Source organism: Bos indicus x Bos taurus, chromosome 22 (genome assembly GCF_003369695.1).
Source record: "Bos indicus x Bos taurus breed Angus x Brahman F1 hybrid chromosome 22, Bos_hybrid_MaternalHap_v2.0, whole genome shotgun sequence".
Lineage (NCBI taxonomy): Eukaryota > Metazoa > Chordata > Mammalia > Artiodactyla > Bovidae > Bos > Bos indicus x Bos taurus.
This window is the reverse complement of record NC_040097.1, coordinates 48844117-48863840: the sequence shown is the minus strand read 5'-3', so window position 1 is coordinate 48863840 and position 19724 is coordinate 48844117. Positions and strand designations below refer to the sequence as shown.

The following is a 19724-nucleotide window of genomic DNA, read 5'->3' as shown; positions in this document are numbered from 1 at the left end:
ATCCCTCCCCACCCCCACCTTTCCCCTTTGGTGACCATAAGTTTGTTTTCCAAGTGAGGACTGGGCCCCCCCGGGGCTGAGAAAACTCAGGTGGGCCAGTGACAGGGATCTGAGTGGGGCTCTGGGATCCGGGTGGAGGTCTGTAGGCCAGCTGCTCTGGAGGTGGCTGTGGAGCACAGTGCTGCCAGGGCCGGGCCGCAGGCCAGCGTCGGGGGCAGAGGCAGCAGGCGGAGAGGGGCTGTGAGCCACCACAGCAGGGCTACTGGGGGAGCCCAGGGGCTTGGCAGGAAGAGGCTGAACGGACCCACGGGTACCCACGGGCAAAGAAGGGGTCATGGGGCACCCAGAAGAGTACATCCCCAGGGCTGGGAGACCACTGGGAGAAGGCCCCACAAGCCTGAAGATGCCGCGTGGTGCCTGTCCAGCCACCCCATCTCTGACTGTCACGGGACTGGACATGCTCAGAAGGAAGCCAAGGTGGTGTTTACAACACAGGGCGGCTGAAGGCTGCTGTTTCACCAGGACTGAGTGGAAAAGCCCCAGGAAGCTAAGGTGGTATTTACAACACAGGGTGGCTGAAGGCTGCTGTTTCACCAGGACTGAGTGGAAAAGCCCCAGGAAGCTAAGGTGGTATTTACAACACAGGGTGGCTGAAGGCTGCTGTTTCACCAGGACTGAGTGGAAAAGCCCCAGGGCTGGCCTGGTTTTCATCTGGGGCCAAGGAAGTTATCTCCACTGAATAAAGTTGAAGGGGACAGGGAGAGGCAAAAACAAAGGCTGGATTTGATGACATTGGGGCCGTGTCTCTTCAGACACCATCTTTACAGGCATCTGTTCCCCCCTAAATATATGTGTGTGTGTGTGTGTGTGCACGCAACTGAATTATTTTTCTGTACACCAGAAATGAACACAATATTATCAATTTGTAAATCAACTCTACTTAAAAAAAAATGGACAGAGTCCAGACCAGGTCATGTAAGCCATTTATTGGTTTGTTTTAAAAATATGTATCTTATTTATGCACGAAGTTTGGTGCGAAGTGCTTGGGTAGTTCCGACAACGGCTGGCACTTGGTGCTTGTCCCTCCCTCCTGTGTCCTCCCCTCCTGCTGGTCACTGTGCAGTTCTGGAAAAAAAGCAATGAGAGACACGCTAAAAGCTAAGGAGTTGGCTTCGCTCGGCCCTGCCCTTGGCCACACGGTCTGCAGTCAGTGGCCGGCCCTGGCACCTGCCTCGGGCTCCTGGGCTGTCCCCACACACAGAACCCCAGTCTCCTTCCGGTCAGCTGGGCCTGCAGCCCGGCCGGCCTGCCCACTGCCTCCCCGCCCACGCAGGGTGCCAGGTGTTGCGGAGGGCATACACCTCTCCAAGCCTTGAGAGCACAGCACAGAGAGCTACAAAAATAAGATTTCCACTCAGAGAAGTGGTGCTGGGATAGTTAAAACCACGTCCCACGCCGACTTCCAGGGAACATGAGAGAAGGGAAAGCACTGGGGGCGGCGGGCGGCTGGGGCTGCCACCAAGGGAACTCGAGTGACAAGAAGAAACGTTAATACTTGACTCGCCGCTGGCGGTTCCCCCTCAGCTCCCCACGGCTCCCCCCGACGGCTCGGCGAGGTAGGTTAGGACAGCCAGCTTCTGGCTTCTGGGGCTGCCCCGAGAGGCGGCCTGTGAGGTGGCCGCCGGGTGGAGGGCGGCTTTGCTGGAGAGTGGACTTGGCAGCCGAGCCCCTGCCTGCACAGCCTCCACCAGCCACCACTGTCCCTCTCAGGGTGACAGTTCTCTACGTTGAAAGATTTGCATATGCTCAGTAGGATTGTCAGCAGCTGAAGAGGCCCTGTGGTGGGGTGGGGGGTGGGGTGGGGAGGGTGGTGGTAATTGGACTAGAAAAAAGTATTTTTCCCTGAAAAGGCCTGCTCACAAGACCCATGGGCAGCCTGGACCCTGCCCCAGGAGGTCCCGTGTGTGGTGTTCCCGGGACCCTGGGCTGAGCAGGGGGGCGCTGGTCCAGGGTCACTCGACTCCCTTTCCCAGGAGACCTGGGGTCCATTCCCCTCCTAGGGCCCTGGGACTGGGCTGAGCATCCTGCAGCCCCTTCCCTGCACAGGGCATGGGCAGCCCTCCCCACTCCCCGTGCTTTCGCAGCTGGAGAGGAGCTGGGGTCCACATAGGCACCCCCTCAGCCCCGAGCAGAGGCAGAAAGGTTTGGAGAGAGAGCCTGGGTGATGACAGCAGATTCCATTCTCCAGGCGGGCTGGGGGGTACCATGCTGGGGGCTGTGGAGTGGGTTCTTCACCCCAACCCCATGGGCTCAGCCTTCTCTTCCTGGCCTGTGGGGCAGGGCCAGCCAGGCTGGACAGCGCGGACAAGCTGGGTGGCAGGACATATGTGCCTCCCTCAGGCCCTTCCCTTAATGTTAATACTCGAACAGAGGCCACGCTCTACAGGGAAGAAAGGCAACGTCAGTGCCAAGGACGAGCCCTGGGAGCCAGGCCACTCTCTTCTGGAAGCTTGTATTTACAGGCCTGACTCCAGGGTGGCCTGCATAAACATACAGGGGGGAAATGGGGTAATGAGTGAGCCCTGGCTGACAATAATCCCACCTGTGGGGGACTGGGGGGAAAGGCCGGTCACCTCGCTCGCCTCGGGGAGTCCAGGCCACATGTGGCTTGTGTCTGGCCTCTGTGAGTGTGAGAGTGTGCGCATGTGTGTATGGGAAGGGGTTCAGCCCTCCTGGCACCTCAGCCCAAGCGGCGGGGGACCCCCTTTCTGCCCCTAGGCAGTGAAGGCCCGTGGGACCCACACCGGATCTCACTTTTGCATTGACAGCAGAGCCGCAGCAGCTCCACAGACACTCTTGTTCAGAGTTAGGAAGAGGCAGTGTGAATCGCTGCCAATCCATCCATAAAAAAAAAAAAGTTCTTTGCTCAAGTAAAAAAATATCAAATATAATAAATTTATGAAAGCCCATTCACAACATACACAGTCTCGGTTTCGCATTTTGCCTCAGCAGCTGGGATGGAGGTGGTGGTCAGAGCCCCAGAGCGTTGCCGGACCAGACCCAGCCCCCAGGACTGGTAACCCCAGACAGACAGCTCGGCCAAGTGCTTCCAGCCATCAGCGCGGTGCACAGGACTCTGCCTTGTCGGTCCACGGGGCCGAGGCTCCTCTCTCACTCCCGAAGCCCAAAGCAAAGGTCGGACGGCCCAGCGACTGCTGGGCTGGGGCTGCCTTTGGGTTTGCCGCGATGCTCCGCGCTGGCGCCCCCCTCCCTGGGCTGCGCTCACACGATTGACTCACGGTCCCTGTCGGGGGTTGGGGGGAAGTCGGCGAGATCCTCGCTTGGGCTGTAGTCAGACGCCCGCACCTGGGGGTTGTCGCTGGTGGCCCTGGTGACGCTGTCATAGGAGGGCGGGAAGGACGTGGAGGAGACGGAGGAGCTGGAGGGCAGGCCGGGGCGGCGGGAGAAGTTCTCGTTCATCATGTAGGCGATGAGGCCCTCCTGCTCGGGGGCGTCCTCCTCCGAGAGGCCGCTGCTGCCCGCCTGCTGGCGGTAGAGGAAGGAGGCGTGCTTGACGGAGCGCTGCAGCAGGTGCCGGCGGAAGGCCCGCTGGATGATCGTGGCCGACACCTCCTCGTGCTTCCGCCGCAGCGTGGTGGTGATGGGCTCGTAGGAGATCTTGGACGGGTTGGCCGCCATGAACTTCTCCTCCATCTGGATCTTCAGGGCGTCCATCTCCCCAGATTCGCCCAGGACCCTCTTGGTGAAGGCAAAGAGGATGTCCATGCAGTGGATGCGGTCTCCACTCACCATGGGCAGGTCCATATTGATGAGGCTTATCTGGTTGGGCTTGGGGATCCGGAGTGGCTCTGACAGGGCATCGGCGAAGTCAGACAGGGCCAAATACTCGATGAACTGGGTGGCCTCCGGGTCGAACTTCTCCCAGATCTCGTAGAACATGTCGAAGTCATCCTCACTCAGGGGCTCCGTGCTCTCCTCCGTGGCCACGCTGAAGTTCTCCAGGATGATGGCGATGTACATGTTGACCACAATGAGGAAGGAGATGATGATGTAGGTGGTGAAGAAGAGGATGCCCACCGCGGGGCTCCCGCAGTTGCCCCGGGAGCCGTTGCTGTTGGGCAGGTTGGGGTCGCAGTAGGGGGGCCCCGTGTTGAGGATGGGGCTGAGGAGCCCATCCCAGCCCGCCGACGTGGTGATCTGGAAGAGGCACAGCATGCTGTTGGCGAAGGTCTGGAAGTTGAACATGTCGTCGATGCCAGCCTCCCACTTGACGTAGGCGAAGTTGGCCATGCCGAAGATGGAGTAGATGAACATGACGAGGAAGAGCAGCAGCCCGATGTTGAAGAGCGCGGGCAGGGACATCATGAGGGCGAAGAGCAGCGTGCGGATGCCCTTGGCCCCGCGGATCAGCCTGAGGATGCGGCCGATGCGGGCCAGGCGGATGACGCGGAAGAGCGTCGGGGAGAAGAAGTACTTCTGGATGATGTCTGAGAGCACAGTGCCTGTGGGAAACAACAGAGACTGTGGCCACTGGTGGCATCACTGTCCTCCCTCCAGCCCAGCCTCGCTGGGAGGGGTCTCTGCACAAGCAAGGAGCCTGGGAGTGGAGGCCTGGGTCACCTGGGGCCTGTAAGGACCCTGCCTCCACCCACCTGAGTCTCCAATTCTGCATTTATGGTCCAGAAAAGGACCCACAATTCCTGCATCCTTTGCAAAGTGCCTTCTCAGCCCTCCGCTCCTTAGTCTCCTGAGCCTACCTGCACATACGAGGCCCATTATCCAGACTGTGGTTCAGGGGCCTCAGCAGACCTGCTCAGCATCCCTGATAGCCTAGCTTGGACCAGAACTCTAGAACTTTTAGCTCCTTGCTGCTCAGAGTGTGGTCTGCAGACCAACAGCCTTGGGATTTCCGGGGCACTTATCAGAAATGCAGATCTCAGCTCTGCACCCACACCCCTTGTGTTTTAACAAGTCCAGGTGGTCCGTGTGCACACTGAAATACAAGAGGCACCGACCAGGCAATTGGCACACTCCTCACACCTCACCTGTCACAAGTCAGCCTCTCCGAGGTGCTTCCTGTGACCTTCCCACCCCTGCTAGCTGCCAGGCCTGCCCACTCTGTCTCTACTGACTACTCTGAGTTTGGAGTTTCAAGGAGCATGGATGTAAGTTATAGAAGAAAGAATGGAATATACTTGCCTTGTATTGGCCCAAGTGAACTTTCCAGACTTTTCATATATTAGGTTGGTGCAAAAGAAATGGTGGTTTTTGCATTGTTGAAATCTGCTGTTTGATATTGGAATACATTTTAAATAAATGTAGCTAGGTTCTACATCACTTTAGTGTGCATTTCTCGCTTTATGTTTTTGTTTTTTTGTTTTGCTAATGACTTATTACTTGCTGTTTATTTTATATTTATTTTAGACTATGGAGATGATGTTAGGCAAAAAACAAGTTTGAGCAATTTTCTTTTTTGAGTTCAAAATGGGTTGTAAGACAGCACAGATAACTTGCAACATCAACAACACATTTGGCCCAGGAGCTGATAACAAATCCACAGGGCAGGGGTGGTTCAAGGAGTTTTACAAAGGACACGAGAGCCTTGAAGATGAGGAGCACAGTGGCTGGCTATTGGAAGTTGACAGCAACCAACTGAGAGGATCATTGAAGCTGATCCTCTTACATGAGAAGTTGCCAAAACTCAACGTTGACCGTTCTACAGTCTTTCAGCATTTGAAGCAAATTGGAAAGGTGAAAAGGCTTGATAAGTGGGTACCTCTTAAGCTGACCGCAAATCAAAAAAAGCATCCTTTTGAAAAGTCATTTTCTCTTATTGTATGCAACAACAACGAGCCATTTCTTAATCAGATTGTGACATGCGATGAAAAGTGGATTATATACCATGACCAGTGATGACCAGCTCAGTGGCTGGAAAAAGAAACTCCAAAGCACTCCTCCAAGCCAAACTTATACCAAAAAAGATCATGGTCACTGTTTGGAGGTCTGCTGCCCATCTGATCCACTACAGCTTTTGGAGTCCCTGTGAAACCATTACCTATGAGAAGTGTGCGCAGCTGATTGGTGAGATGCACTGAAAACTGCAGCACTGACAGCCAGCACTGCTCACCAGAAAGGCCCAGTGCTTCTCCGTGACACGCTCGACACACATTGAACAACCAACACTTCAGAATTCGAACGATTTGGGCTATGAAGTTTTGCCTCATCTGCCGTATTCACCTGACCTCTTGCCAACCCCCTATCACTTCTTCAAGCATCTTGACAACTTTTTGCAGGGAAAACGCTTCCACAACCTGCAGGAAGCAGAAAATGCTTTCCAAGAGTTCATCGAATCCAAAAGCATGGATTTTTGTGCTATAGGAATAAACACTTATTGGCAAAAATGGGTTGATTGTAATGGCTCCTATGTTGATGAATAAAGATGTGTCTGAGCCTAGTAATAATGGTTTAGAATTCACGGTCCAAAACCGAATTACTTTTGTACCAACCTAATGATAATGTCACTCACGAACATGTGTCAAGTGTTCACTGTCAATAAAGCACTGGGCTGAGCAATTCACACATCCATTTACCCCTTCCAGTTACCCTAGGAGGGAAGCTGATACTATCATCCTCCTTTTCCAGAAGAGGAAACTGAGAGGTGAGGTAACTTATCCAAGTTGCCACCTAGTCAGTGAGAAGTGGGGATTTGACTCAGACGCTCTGGCTCCAAGTTGAGCTGTTAACCATGCCTCTCTGGTACACAAGCTCTGGAACCAGTAGTTCCTGAATATAGTCTACACTTCCTGGAATCTTGGAGACTGTCCCTCAGGGCTCCGTTCCAGCTCCTGACACCTGCTTTACAGAGAAGCTCCTCTCTAGCCCCACCAGGCATGGCCTCACCCTCATCCCTGCCTGAGACCTCCTGGAGCATTTCCTGAGCCCACTTCTAGCTTCTAAGCATCTGTGCATCACTATAGCCACAGCAGCCCCTCTCTTGGCCCCTGCCTTTCCCTCTGAGTCACTGAAGAGGCTATACACGGAAGAAAGATGAAAGCCAGTTATCCCATGGCAGAAGTCTGTGGGGGCAGGGTCCAGATTGGGCTCTGAACACAAGTGACAAAAGAAAGTACTGATAAATTGGACTTAAAACCTCTGTGCTCCAAGAGGTGACAACCAAGAAAGTGAAAAGACAACCTACAGAATGGGAGAAAACATCGCAAATCTTGTATCTGATAAGGGACTAGCCTCTGGAATATATAAAGAATTCTTACAACTCAATAAAAACACAAATACGTCAATTAAAAAATCAAGCAAAGGATTGGAACAGACATTCCTCCAAGATACTTCTCCTGTTATATACCAAGATATGCCAAGGAAAATGACCAATAAACATATGAACAGATGTTCATCATCATTAGTCATCAGGGAAATGCAAAGCAAAACCTCAATGAGATGTCACTCCATACCAGTTAGCAAGGCTGTAATTAAAATATACAGACAGGAACAAGTGTTGGTGAGGATACGGAGTAACTGCAACCCTCCTACACTGAATTTGGGGTTGTAACGTGGTGCGGTCACTTTGGAAAATAGTTTGGCAGTCCCTCAAAATTTTAGATTAGTGGCTGCCAGGGGGTGGCTGGCTGTGACTGTGAAAGTTGCTCAGTCATGTCCAGCTCTTTCCAACTCCATGGACTATACAGTCCATGGCATTCTCCAGGCCAGAATACTGGAGTGGGTAGCCTTTCCCTTCTCCAGGGGATCTTCACAACCCAGGGATTGAACCCAGGTCTCCTGCACTGTGGGCAGATTCTTTACCAGTTGAGCCACAAGGGAAGTCCAAGAATACTGGAGTGGGTAGCCTGTCCCTTCTCCAGTGGATCTACCCGACCCAGGGATTGAAGCAGGGTCTCCTGAAATGCAGGCGGATTCTTTATCAGCTGAGCTGCCAGAGGGCAGGGAGAGGGAAAATGGTGAGCTCAGTAGGTGCAGAGTCTCTCTTGGGGGTAAGGAAAATATTCTAAAATTAGAGCGTAATAATGGTTGCACAGGCATACACTCTCAACGTAAGACCAGAAACTATAAAACTACTAGAGGAGAACATAGGCAAAACACTCTCTGACATACATCACAGCAGGATCCTCTATGACCCACCTCCCAGAATATTGGAAATAAAAGCAAAAATAAACAAATGGGACCTAATTAACCTTAAAAGCTTCTGCACATCAAAGGAAACTATTAGCAAGGTGAAAAGACAGCCTTCAGAATGGGAGAAAATAATAGCAAATGAAGCAACAGACAAACAACTAATCTCAAAAATATATAAGCAACTCCTACAGCTCAACTCCAGAAAAATAAATGACCCAATCAAAAAATGGGCCAAAGAACTAAATAGACATTTCTCCAAAGAAGACATACAGATGGCTAACAAACACATGAAAAGATGCTCAACATCACTCATTATCAGAGAAATGCAAATCAAAACCACTATGAGGTACCATTTCACACCAGTCAGAATGGCTGCGATCCAAAAGTCTACAAATAATAAATGCTGGAGAGGGTGTGGAGAAAAGGGAACCCTCTTACACTGTTGGTGGGAATGCAAACTAGTACAGCCACTATGGAGAACAGTGTGGAGATTCCTTAAAAAACTGGAAATAGAACTGCCTTATGATCCAGCAATCCCACTGCTAGGCATACACACTGAGGAAACCAGAAGGGAAAGAGACACGTGTACCCCAATGTTCATCGCAGCACTGTTTATAATAGCCAGGACATGGAAGCAACCTAGATGTCCATCAGCAGATGAATGGATAAGAAAGCAGTGGTACATATACACAATGGAGTATTACTCAGCCATTAAAAAGAATACATTTGAATCAGTTCTAATGAGGTGGATTAAACTGGAGCCTATTATAGAGTGAAGTAAGCCAGAAGAAAAACATCAATACAGTATATTAACGCATATATATGGAATCTAGAAAGATGGTAACAATAACCCGGTGTACGAGACAGCAAAAGAGACACTGATGTATAGAACAGTCTTATGGACTCTGTGGGGGAGGGAGAGGGTGGGAAGATTTGGGAGAATGACATTGAAACATGTAAAATATCATGTAAGAAACGAGTTGCCAGTCCAGGTTCGATGCACGATACTGGATGCTTGGGGCTAGTGCACTGGGACGACCCAGAGGGATGGTATGGGGAGGGAGGAGGGAGGAGGGTTCAGAATGGGGAACACGTGTATACCTGTGGTGGATTCATTTTGATATTTGGCAAAACTAATACAATTATGTAAAGTTTAAAAATAAAATAAAATTTAAAAAAAAAGAAAGGGTGGGTTTTGTGTTATGTAAAGTATATCTTAATAAAACTGTTCTTTAAAGAAGGAATTTGGGCTCTGAGGTCAAACAGATATGGGCGTGTACTCTGTTCTCAATGTTTCTGCCTCTCCCTAAATTCGTATGTTAAAATTACCCCTCTCAAAGATGATGGTATTTGGAAGTGGGGCCTTGGGAGGGGCTTAATTTCATGAGGGTGGAGCCCGAATGAATGGGCTTAGTGCCCTTATAGAAGAGGTTCAGGGAGCTCCCTAGCCCCTTCCAGTTTGCGAGGACACAGCAAGAAGGTGTGGGTTATGAACTGGGAAAAGGACCCTCAGCAGGAAACCCACCATGCGGCGCTTTCCTCTTGGACTTCCAGCACCCAGATCTGTGAGAAGTAGATTTCTGTTGTTTATGAGTTACCCAGTCTGCTACTTCTGTCGTATCAGCCTGAGTAGGCTATGTGTGATTCCTATCTCAGCTTCTCCCTAGCTGAACGATTTCCCTGCCTTGGTGCTGACTTTATATGGTGAATTGCATGAGGCAAGTGATGTCTGAGAAGCCTGGCACACACCAGGGTGTGCTCCGTGGTGTGTGCAGGTGGCAATTCTCAACTCCAGAAGGTCCATCTCCAGGGTTAAACGTCTACTTCAGAGGGCCACCTGCCTCCCAACTCTGGAGACTCTTTCTTGGGCTTGAAGGCTTTCCTTTGGGAAGGCAGGGAACCCCCACAGGCCCCATTCCCTTTCCAAGACTCACCCTCGAAGTTCTCCAAACAGAGAGCTGTGTTCCAGGGTCTCAGGGAGGGTGGGACCAGGAGGGGGTGTTGGGTCCTCTACCAAGCTGGCCCCTTGGCCTGAGTGGCCTTCCCAGATGTGTGTGTGTGTGATTGTGGGGGGTGGGGGTAGGAAGGACTGTAGGGAGCGAAGAATTCAGGACGCTGGTGTACTTGGCATGGAGCACAGATCAGGGGCCAGGGGAGGCCTTCTCTGCCCAGCTGACGTGCATACCCACCTACGATGGAGAGGATGACAACCACGAAGTCGAAGATGTTCCAGCTGTTGGTGAAGTAATAGTGGCGCAGGGCAACCATCTTGAAGATACACTCGGCTGTGAAGATGCCCACGAACAGCAGGTTGATCTTGGCCAAGATGTTGACCTTCTCGGGGCTCTGGTCGTCTGTCTCCACCATCATGGTCACCATGTTTAAGCAGATGAGAAACATGATGGTGACGTCGAAGGCCTGCTTGGTCACAATGTCGAATATGAAGCCCTGGTACTTGTTCTGAAAGGAAGGGCAAAGGAAGGGCTCAGCAGGGGCCTCAGACAGGCTAGTAGGCCTCCTTTGCTGCCCCTCAGCTCAGACCACCCACCCTCCGACTCCACCCTCTGGGGCAGGGGCGTCCAGTGCTCACAGACTGCCACAGGGAGAGGAAAAAGGCAGGATGCTGGACAGTCTGGCTCCCTGCTGAAAGCTCCCTGGGCTTCCAGGCCCAGCCCCGGGCTCCTTGTCCCAGACACCATCTCTCATGGCGCCCCTTGTTCATCAAGCTTCTCTTTTTGTTCCCACTGTCTGAAGGCTCAAGGTCAGATCTAATGTTCAGCTCTAGAAACTGTCTCAGCCCTCAGGTTAACAAAATTTCTCCATTCTTTCTGTGTGATTTATTTATTCCATTGAATCTGTATATGTGTCTTGAATTGCAAGATTATTTTGGGGAAAGTGTAAGTCGCTCAATCACGTCTGACTCTTTGCGACCTCATGAACTGTAGCCCGCCAGGCTCCTCTGTCCATGGGATTCTCCAGGCAAGACTACTGGAATGGGTTGCCATGTTCTTCTCTAGGGGATATTCCCAACCCAGGGGTTGAACCCCGGTCTCCCGCATTGCAGGCAGATTCTTTACCATCTGATCCACCAGGGGAGCCCCATTTTGGGGAAGAGAGATGATTATAAACAATTGAAAACACACACACACTGCTAACCTAGACCAGAGCATGGAGAACAGGAAAGAGTCAGATGACATGGATGAATTGGATGCAAAAACTGGGGCTGCCACCTACAAGCTAATGATTTAGGTACCATCATCTGCATAACCTAGGCTGCCCTGGTGGCAGTCTGCAGGGTCACAAAGAGTGCAGGGTCACAAAGAGTCAGACATGACTGAGTGACTAACACTTTCACCTGAGTTACCTAAGTATTGCCCCCATCCTGCTCCAGTACACACACACACATACACACACATGGGTGTGTGTTGGCCTGATTTGGCCAAGGGAGTCAGCCTAGCAGAGCACTCAGCAGGCCCCACCCACCTGGGGACTCTATGGCTCAGGGAGTTACAAGGATGAGGTCACACAGGGTCTGCCTAGCCCTCCCTGGGGAAAGCCTGCAGTGCTATAGGGGAGGAGGGGCCTCACTCAGAGGTTCCTGTGGGAGGGGATCATCCCTGGGCTCCCACAGCTGTCTCATGCCTTCCCCTGTACCTCCATGAGACTGAGGCCCCTGTGCATGATTGGAGGTCCCTCCTTCCCTGGGCAGGCCAAAGGCCCCAGGTTGCACCAAAAGACTGTGAAGAGGTTCCGATAGCTGGTCTTGTGGTGTGGGGGCTTCCCAGGGCCCTCTTTGGGCAGATCTTCCCCACGCCCACCGAATTGAGAGCCTGGCTCACCAGGGGCCGTGGGATGGGCTTCTGGGGCTTCTTGGAGCCCAGCTTCTTCATGGCGTTGTAGTACTTCTTCTGCTCCTCTGTCATGAAGATGTCCTGGCCCCCTAAGTGCAGAGACACAGGCACCAGCCTCATCTGGGGGTTCTCAGGGACCTAGCCTCCTTGGTGAGGTTGCCAGGGTGGCCCTTCTCCTCACTGCCTCTCCTGGGGGAGAAAAGTATGCCTTATCCTACATCAGAGAGTCCCCCTCAACCACCACCCTGGACCTGCTTCTCCAGGGTGCCTTTCCTCATTCACCTTGAGCTCTCTCTGACTTTGGGACTTGCAAATGCAGCCCCGGCCTCCATCCTCTCCCCTGCCCGGCTCAGCCACCCTGGAAGTTCCCTCTGCCCACCTGGCTTGCCTGCCACCCAATCGTAGCTTCTATGATGGAACTCTGGGAAGACCTAGGCCTCTGTGCAGTGGCTCCCCAGCCCCACCCCCATGATCCCCGATCATGGGCCAGGTGAATAGTCCCAACTCTCACCCCAGCTCCTCTCAGGAGCCTCATCTCTCAGACTAGGGGCCCCTTGTTACACACTTACGGGCCTAAGCAGGTCACATTATGGATACACCCCTCTCCCACCCCAGCCCGATGGGAGCTTAGTCCCCAACAGGAAGGAGGAATGGGGCCAGGAGCCAGAGAGGCTGCCAGGTGCCTGGCACCCAGCCCTGCCCTGCAGCCTGGTGGGCCCGTGCTCTACGTATCTTTTTCTTCTGCTGGTTGAAGTTGTCAATGATGACACCGATGAACAGGTTCAGGGTGAAGAAAGACCCAAAGATGATGAAGATGACAAAATAGATATACATGTAGAGGTTGTATTCCCACTGGGGCTGCTCCTCGTACTAGAGGGGAGAAAGCAGACAGGAGGTCAGGCAGGCAGGAATGGGGGATGGGCTGGCCGGGTGTGTCAGAGGAAGGTCACCACCCGGGGTGTGTGTCTGCGTGCGTGAGGGGCAGGCGGGGATGGCGTTGAGGAGGGTGGGTGGTGGCAGGTGAGGAGGGCAGGCACGCCGGGCTCAGAGCTGGCGCTGTGTTCCTGTGTGGCTCCTGCCCCTGGGCCACTGGGAGGTTTGAGTATATGGGGGTGTCTCGCAGCATTCAGCTGTCCATGTGATATGGTGGCTGGTGTATGTCTGTGGGGCGGGGACAGGACCACAGAGAAACTTGATTGGGTCTCTGTTGCTCCCACCCCACCCTCCAGAGGTAGAATTTTTGTTCAACTAAATTACAGTGAATGCAATTCACAAGATATCTGAGAATCTGGGGAGTCCCCGGGAGACCATACAGCCATGTCCCAGGGGAAGCCAAGGGCATTCCAGAGAGGCTCAACTCTGGGCTGACACAAGAGACCTGGCCCTTATGGGATGCAGACCCTGTTTCCGTGGCAGCTAAGCAGCTGGGAACCTTGGGTGCTTGGAACCTTGACTGATTCAAGGAGAGAGACCAATGTGACAACCTACCCCCCTGGAGTCTACAGCTGCATACATGATGTCCATCCAGCCTTTAAATGTTGCCTGGAAGAAAGAGACAAGAGTAAGGAAATTTAATTCTGCGTCTATGGAGTTACTCCGGGCTCCTATCTGGGCAGATGGGACCAGGAAGTAACCTCCCACTAGACGTAGGCAGCCTGCTCCACCCTTTCAGCGGTGTCCAAGTGGCTGGGCAGTTGGGGAAAGGCCTTCTTGTTCAGGGCTGAGGCGGAGGGGAAGCCAGCCAAGCAGACACTCCAGGAAGGTCACTTAGTGGGGGAATAAGCCTTCTGATGTTGGCCAAGAGACTACCCTTCAGATCTGCATTCATTTCAGATTCTAAAATGACACAGAGGCCTACAGGGGTGTCAGGAACACAGAGCGGGCACTGGGGTTCCCTGCTCTGGTTTGAGGCCGGCCTCAGTGCTGACCTGGTCCTCTCTGTCATAAGCCTTGGGGCTTCTGCTCCACAGCTTTCCAAGGACATCCCTCAAGAATCCTAATGTTCCCTCACACTTAAGGGGGTCCTTTTGCTAGTGGTGTGTTGGCAAATGACTAACAACAAATGGCTTTCCAGAAGGAAAAATAAAAGCCCTGACTGGGCTTCCCTGGTGGCTCAGTGGTGAAGAATTCGCCTGCCAATGCAGGAGACACGGGTCCGATTCCTGACCCAGGAAGATCCCATATGCCGAGGAGCAACTAAGCCCGTTTGCCACAGCTATTGAACCTGTGCTCTAGAGCCCAGGAGCCACAGCTACGGAAGCCCTTGAACCCTAGAGGCTGTGCTCTGCAACAAGAGAAGCCGATGGGAAGCCCACACACGGCAACTAGAGGAAAACCCGGGCAGCAATGGAGACCCAGCACAGCCAAAAGTAAATACCATACAATTATACATAAAAAAAAGCCCTGACTGTGTGTGCCAACTTCTCTGTGTAAATATTCCCATCACGGCCAAACTCAAGTTGCCAAAGTGTCGTTACTGAACTCAGTGCTGGGAAGAGATGCACAGGACCACAGCATTGCAGTGTTTCCATGGTATAACTATAATAGGCGTGTGTAACCTCAAGAGCATAGATGATAACAAGCGGTCATGGTAAGTTTTTATTTTGTTTCAATATCGTTGAGTTAATTACAAGTTTATAAATCTAATTTTTAATAATGGCTCACAGAATAGCGGAAAATATAACAACCGGCTCTTGCGAGTCCACACTCGCTGGTTCTGGCATGGCAGGAAAGAGGAGGCCGAACAGGACAGGGTCCTGGCGCCGGTTGCATGGATGGCCCCAGTCTGGGCTGCTAGGATGATTCAGAGCTGAGGGACATGCTTGGTGGTGAGACTGACTACCTAGCAGATCTCATTGGTATCCTTGGCACAATCCTATTGTGTCCTGAGCCTCTTCAGGGTGTAAACTGGTCTACACAGATTTCCTACATCTGAGAGTTTTTATGAGTCAGGAACGGTGGATGGGGAAACCAAAGCAGCCATAGAGAAGGCAACTGCTTCAGCTTCCTGTGCCATGGGGCCTCACCCGCACAGAGGCCTGGAGATGCGGTGGGACCTGCTGGGGACCACCCAAGGTTATGAAGTGCCCGTGACCGGATTCTTTCTAGCCACTGTGCGGGTGTGTCTGCAACGGCAGGCAGCTCTCAGACTACAACGGGGGCTTTCCTTCTGAGTGTTGACATTCAGAAGGGAAGGCTTTCTGGGTTGGGCTCTAATCCTGTTCCCCATGAAGTATTTCAGACACTCTGGAGCAAGCTACTCCTGGGATTTAAGAGATGGGTGGAGTTGCTTCCCTGGTGGCTCAGCAGTAAAGAACCCACCTGCCAATGCAGAAAATGTGCAGGAGGCTAAGATTTGATCCCTGGGTCAGGAAGATCCCCTGATGAAGGAAATGGCAACCCACTCCAGTAATCTTGCCTAGGAAATCCCATGGACAGAGGAGCCTGGTGGGCTACAGTCCATGGGGTCACAAAGAGTCGGACACGACTGAGCAACTAAACAACAAACAACAATGGAGGTGTGAGGGGAAGTGTGAGTTCCCCTCTGCTCAGCACTAGAGACAGGTGTCTGGGCTTTGCACTGGGACAAGAAGAAAAAGCTGCAGCTTTACGTGTTACAGTTCTGTTTGCGGTTCTGCTGTCAAGGCTATTTGTATGCTGTGCGTTAGAGTCACTGAAGCCATCGTCCTCACAAATCAATAGAAACTTTGGTAGGGCCGTGAGTGTTTGAACATCCTGCACATTAAAGATGAAAGTAAACATATTCTTTTAAACAAGGCAGGAGGAATCACCCCCTTGTATAACGAGGGGCGGCCAGAGTCACAATTTTGCTAACGGTTCAGTCCCTGGGTGTCTGTGGTCATTCACGTGCAACCTGTGCTATCGCACTGCCAAACTGACAGTGTGAGGAGTCAACCTGACTGCTGGCTGCAGAGCTGGGTAAAATGCCCCAGTGTGGAGTCCCACGCCATATTTGGAGAGTGTAGCATCTTCCTTAGAAAGGAACATCTGGCACCTTCCCAAACAGACAAGAAGTCTCTGGAGAATCCTGACCCTCTTGTGAGGATGCAGAGTGGCCCCGCTGTCCCCCTCCTGCCCACAGCCTCGGGGAAGGGACCTGTTGCTGGACAACCAGGGAGAGGAAGGCAGCCCCCCCACCGCCCGCCGCAGGACTCACCACCTGCAGAAGGGCCAGGTACCCGGCCCCCACGTTGTCAAAGTTGACCTTCACCTTGGTCCAGTACAATTCGCCAGTCACGTTGAAAGACTCACAGTCGCTCTTGTTGTTCACGATGGTATAGTTCAAGGGCAGGTCTCCCTCGGTCTGGTTGATGCATCTCCCAAACTTCCCCGCGAAGAGGTTCACGCCCATGATGCTGAAGATGAGCCAGAAGATGAGGCAGACGAGGAGGACGTTCATGATGGATGGGATGGCGCCCACCAGGGCGTTAACCACAACCTCAAGTGGGCAGAGAACAGACTCAGTTTCTGGGGGTGCTCAGAATGCACCCCCTTTGTAAGATGCCCCCCCAAACCTACTGAACTCCCTGGGTGTAGGTCCTTGCGGGGGTACGGGTGGGGAACATTTCCTGTCAACAAGAAAGAACAGTCCATGGCTGGAAGCTCTGGTGGGCAGTGAGAGAGAGCACACATGCCTTCTGCTCTGCATCCCACACTCACACAGCTCAGAGCCCTCTGTCTTATCCTTCATAGCACTGCCCGGAATCCATGACCTTCAAACTTAACTTTCAACACAGTCTCTGCTAGATAGTATGCCAGAAATCTGATGGGGAAGAAAGGGTCTCTGGAGACACATTCTCTGGGCTGAGTTTCTGGTTCATTTTGGGGCTGCCGCTCCTGAGATGGATGGGTGTTCTCCCGCAAAGCGTGCCCAGGGGCTCTCTGGGTGGTGCGTGTGGAGGGTGCTCAGGGCTGGCGGGGCGGTGTGCACGCACTGGGCCTCTGCCCGCTCCAGGGAGCGGCCCTCTGACCCTGTGGAGCCACAGCCCCGTGCTCTCTTCATTTAAATTCACAGCACCCAGGAGAGGCATCCTTGGCAAAAAGCACTGGGGACTTCACTCCAGGGAGGGACCTAGTCCCCAGCTGTCTGTGAGCCAGGAACATGTTTGCCACACAAACTGGAGGCGGAGCTGGCGTGGGGCTGTGTGGTGGGTATGGTGCCAGGACGGGTCATGCTGACACGTGCAGAGGAAGTGGGAGGGGGGTGCCCCTGGCCCAGCATGCAATGAACATGGGAACAGGGTGGAAACCAACTCTCGCATTTGCCTTTGGCTGCCTTTGTAGCCAGTAGCCACAGCAGAGGCGATCCTGGTAACTAGTGTCTCCCCCATGTCCCCGCGCCCCAGAACCAAGTGTTTTTTTCTCCCATTGGACATTTGGGAGCATCTAACTTAGGTCGGATTATTCACTTGTGAGTGGCTTCCCACCAGAAATAAGCAGTTTGTTTCTCCATGGATCAGGGATGTGGGCGAAGTTCAAAACCATCAACCGAATGGGGCTGCAGAGTGGTGTCTTCTGGGTCAGTGAGAGACACACAGAGCTGTCTGCTAAAGTCACAACAGAACCATGCACATTTCATACAAACAATAAAAAACTCAATAAAACTCATACTGTTATGCTGCTGCTGCTGCTAAGTCACTTCAGTCATGCCCGACTCTGTGCGACCCCATAGACAGCAGCCCACCAGGCTCCCCCGTCCCTGGGATTCTCCAGGCAAGAACACTGGAGTGGGTTGCCATTTCCTTCTCCAATGCATGAAAGTGAAAAGTGAAAGTGAAGTCGCTCAGTCGTGCCCGACTCTTCGCAACACCATGGACTGCAGCCTACCAGGCTCCTCCATCCATGGGATTTTCCAGGCAAGAGTACTGGAGTGGGTTGCCATTGTTATAAAAAACAATAAAATACTCAAACACATAGGCTTGTTTTCTTGCTATATATCACGGGTAATGTTTTTTCTTGCTGGGCTTTTAAATTTGCCTTAAATGTGCACATTCTTTGGTAGAACTTAGTGACTGGAGAAAAGGCAGAGCTCTCTGCACTTAGAAAATAGTGCCAAAGAGTTTACTAAACAAATCAAACTGCTCTCTGATCGGTAGGACTACAACTGGCTGCTTGCTTGCTTGCTTTATCCTCACTAGCCCTGCCCTACTGCCCATCCTAGAGGGGAGGCAACCTGTGTCTGTCAGGAGGCGGGGGACACAGACGGGCACAAGGAGCCAGGGCACACAGACACGAGGCCCCATGGGAGAGCAGAAACTGAAGGGGCCCGGGCTGGCGGGGCTGGGCTGCAGCTGAGACACCCGTGGTCCAGCCCTTGCTTCCTTTCCTTTGTCCAGTGCTCTCTGGCCCTCGTGGAGCCCACAGGGCTGGGGCATCGGGCCTGGGGGGAGATTCTTACAGCTCTCCACCTCCGGGCACCTCTAAGCCCAGCCGTACCTCCTGGAGATCTCACACATGTTTGCAGCAGGTCAGCAAGTGAGTCTGGGGGTCCCCTTTACGGAGCCACCCCTCTTACCCTCATGCCCTCAAATCGTGACAGGGCTCGCAGGGGTCTGAGCGCACGCAAGGTCCGCAGTGACTTGATGGGGCCCATCTCAGCAAAGCCCAGGGCGTTGGCCACCAGGCTGATCAGCGAGACCTGTGGGAGAGAGGGCGGTGAGGCCATGAGGCCAGCTCGAGACTGGTGGCGGGGCTCTTGGCCTACCGAACTCAGGCTGGGTTCAGTGAGAGAGCCAGCAGGCCTCCCCGTGTCCAGGCTTTATGATTTCCGGCTGGATCGTCTTCACAGGCTGTCCTGTGCTGGGTCAGCCTTGCCCTGGCCCAAGAGGCTGGGGACAAGGCCAGGCGTGTCCCAGCTTTCAGGCCTTCACCACGGACGGGCCTGCGGTGTGCACTTCATACACATGTCTGTGATAGCTCCACTCACCCCAGGCCTTGGAATGCATCTCCCCATTCTACCGATGAGAAAATGGAGTTCCAAAGCCACCTGCTAGTGTGGAAGAGCAGGGCCACAAAGCCTGGGTGGCTTTAGGTCCCCGTGTGCTTTCCTTCAAATCAGATTCTTGGGCTGGCCCATCCCCTCCCCCAGAGTAAACTCTCTGGGGGAAGAAGGACCATCCTGAGTTGAATGAGAGCAGACAGACCATCCTGGGGCATTTCCTCAAGGCTGAACCTTGCAACATTCTATCATCTTCACGGAAGAGAGGCTCAGATGGAGCCCCTGTGGACTGCTCTCTGCTTCCTCTGCCCTGCCCCCACTGGGACATTTCTACCCCTCGGACTTTATCCCTCTAAAGCTCCATGGGCATCCAATCCCTTCTTATGTCACTGCTGGCCAGTGATCACAGGTTGGAAGTGGCCTCCTGCCTGACCTCGCTGGCTATCACCATTACCGCCATCCGGGCTCTGAGGGCAGCCTGGGGGTGGTGAGGGGCCATGGGGAGTGGGGGGTAGGTGTGACCCCCATAGCCTGCTCCAGGCTTGGAAGTGCAGGTTGGGAGAAGGCTGGGCAGAAGAGCTTGGAGGAGCTGCCTCCTCCAAGGACTCCCAGGATGGACTTCTGTGCTGCCCCGACTCACCCCTCGAGGATGCTGGTCCCCACTCTGGAGAGGACGAGGGGCCTCTCTCAGGGACCTGCTGCTGAGGCCAGGGTCCCAGGGACCAGGTCTGGCCAGGCTCCCTAGCTAG

At 53.2% G+C, this 19724-nt stretch overlaps 1 protein-coding gene across 2 annotated transcripts in view; it reads right to left on the bottom strand.

Moving 5' to 3' along the window:
• Positions 1 to 971: 971 nt before the first annotated feature.
• The window catches only part of SCN5A (sodium voltage-gated channel alpha subunit 5), a 108002-nt gene continuing 89249 nt past the window's right edge, over positions 972 to 19724 (bottom strand). For both annotated transcript variants that reach the window (XM_027523173.1, XM_027523174.1), the window contains 7 exons: positions 18553 to 18675; positions 16195 to 16476; positions 13506 to 13559; positions 12750 to 12887; positions 12006 to 12110; positions 10356 to 10626; positions 972 to 4523 (listed from right to left, as the gene is read on the bottom strand). In XM_027523173.1, the coding sequence (XP_027378974.1) occupies positions 3283 to 4523; positions 10356 to 10626; positions 12006 to 12110; positions 12750 to 12887; positions 13506 to 13559; positions 16195 to 16476; positions 18553 to 18675 (2214 nt within the window). In that variant the 3' untranslated portion in view covers positions 972 to 3282. The remainder of the gene's footprint in view (positions 4524 to 10355; positions 10627 to 12005; positions 12111 to 12749; positions 12888 to 13505; positions 13560 to 16194; positions 16477 to 18552; positions 18676 to 19724) is intronic.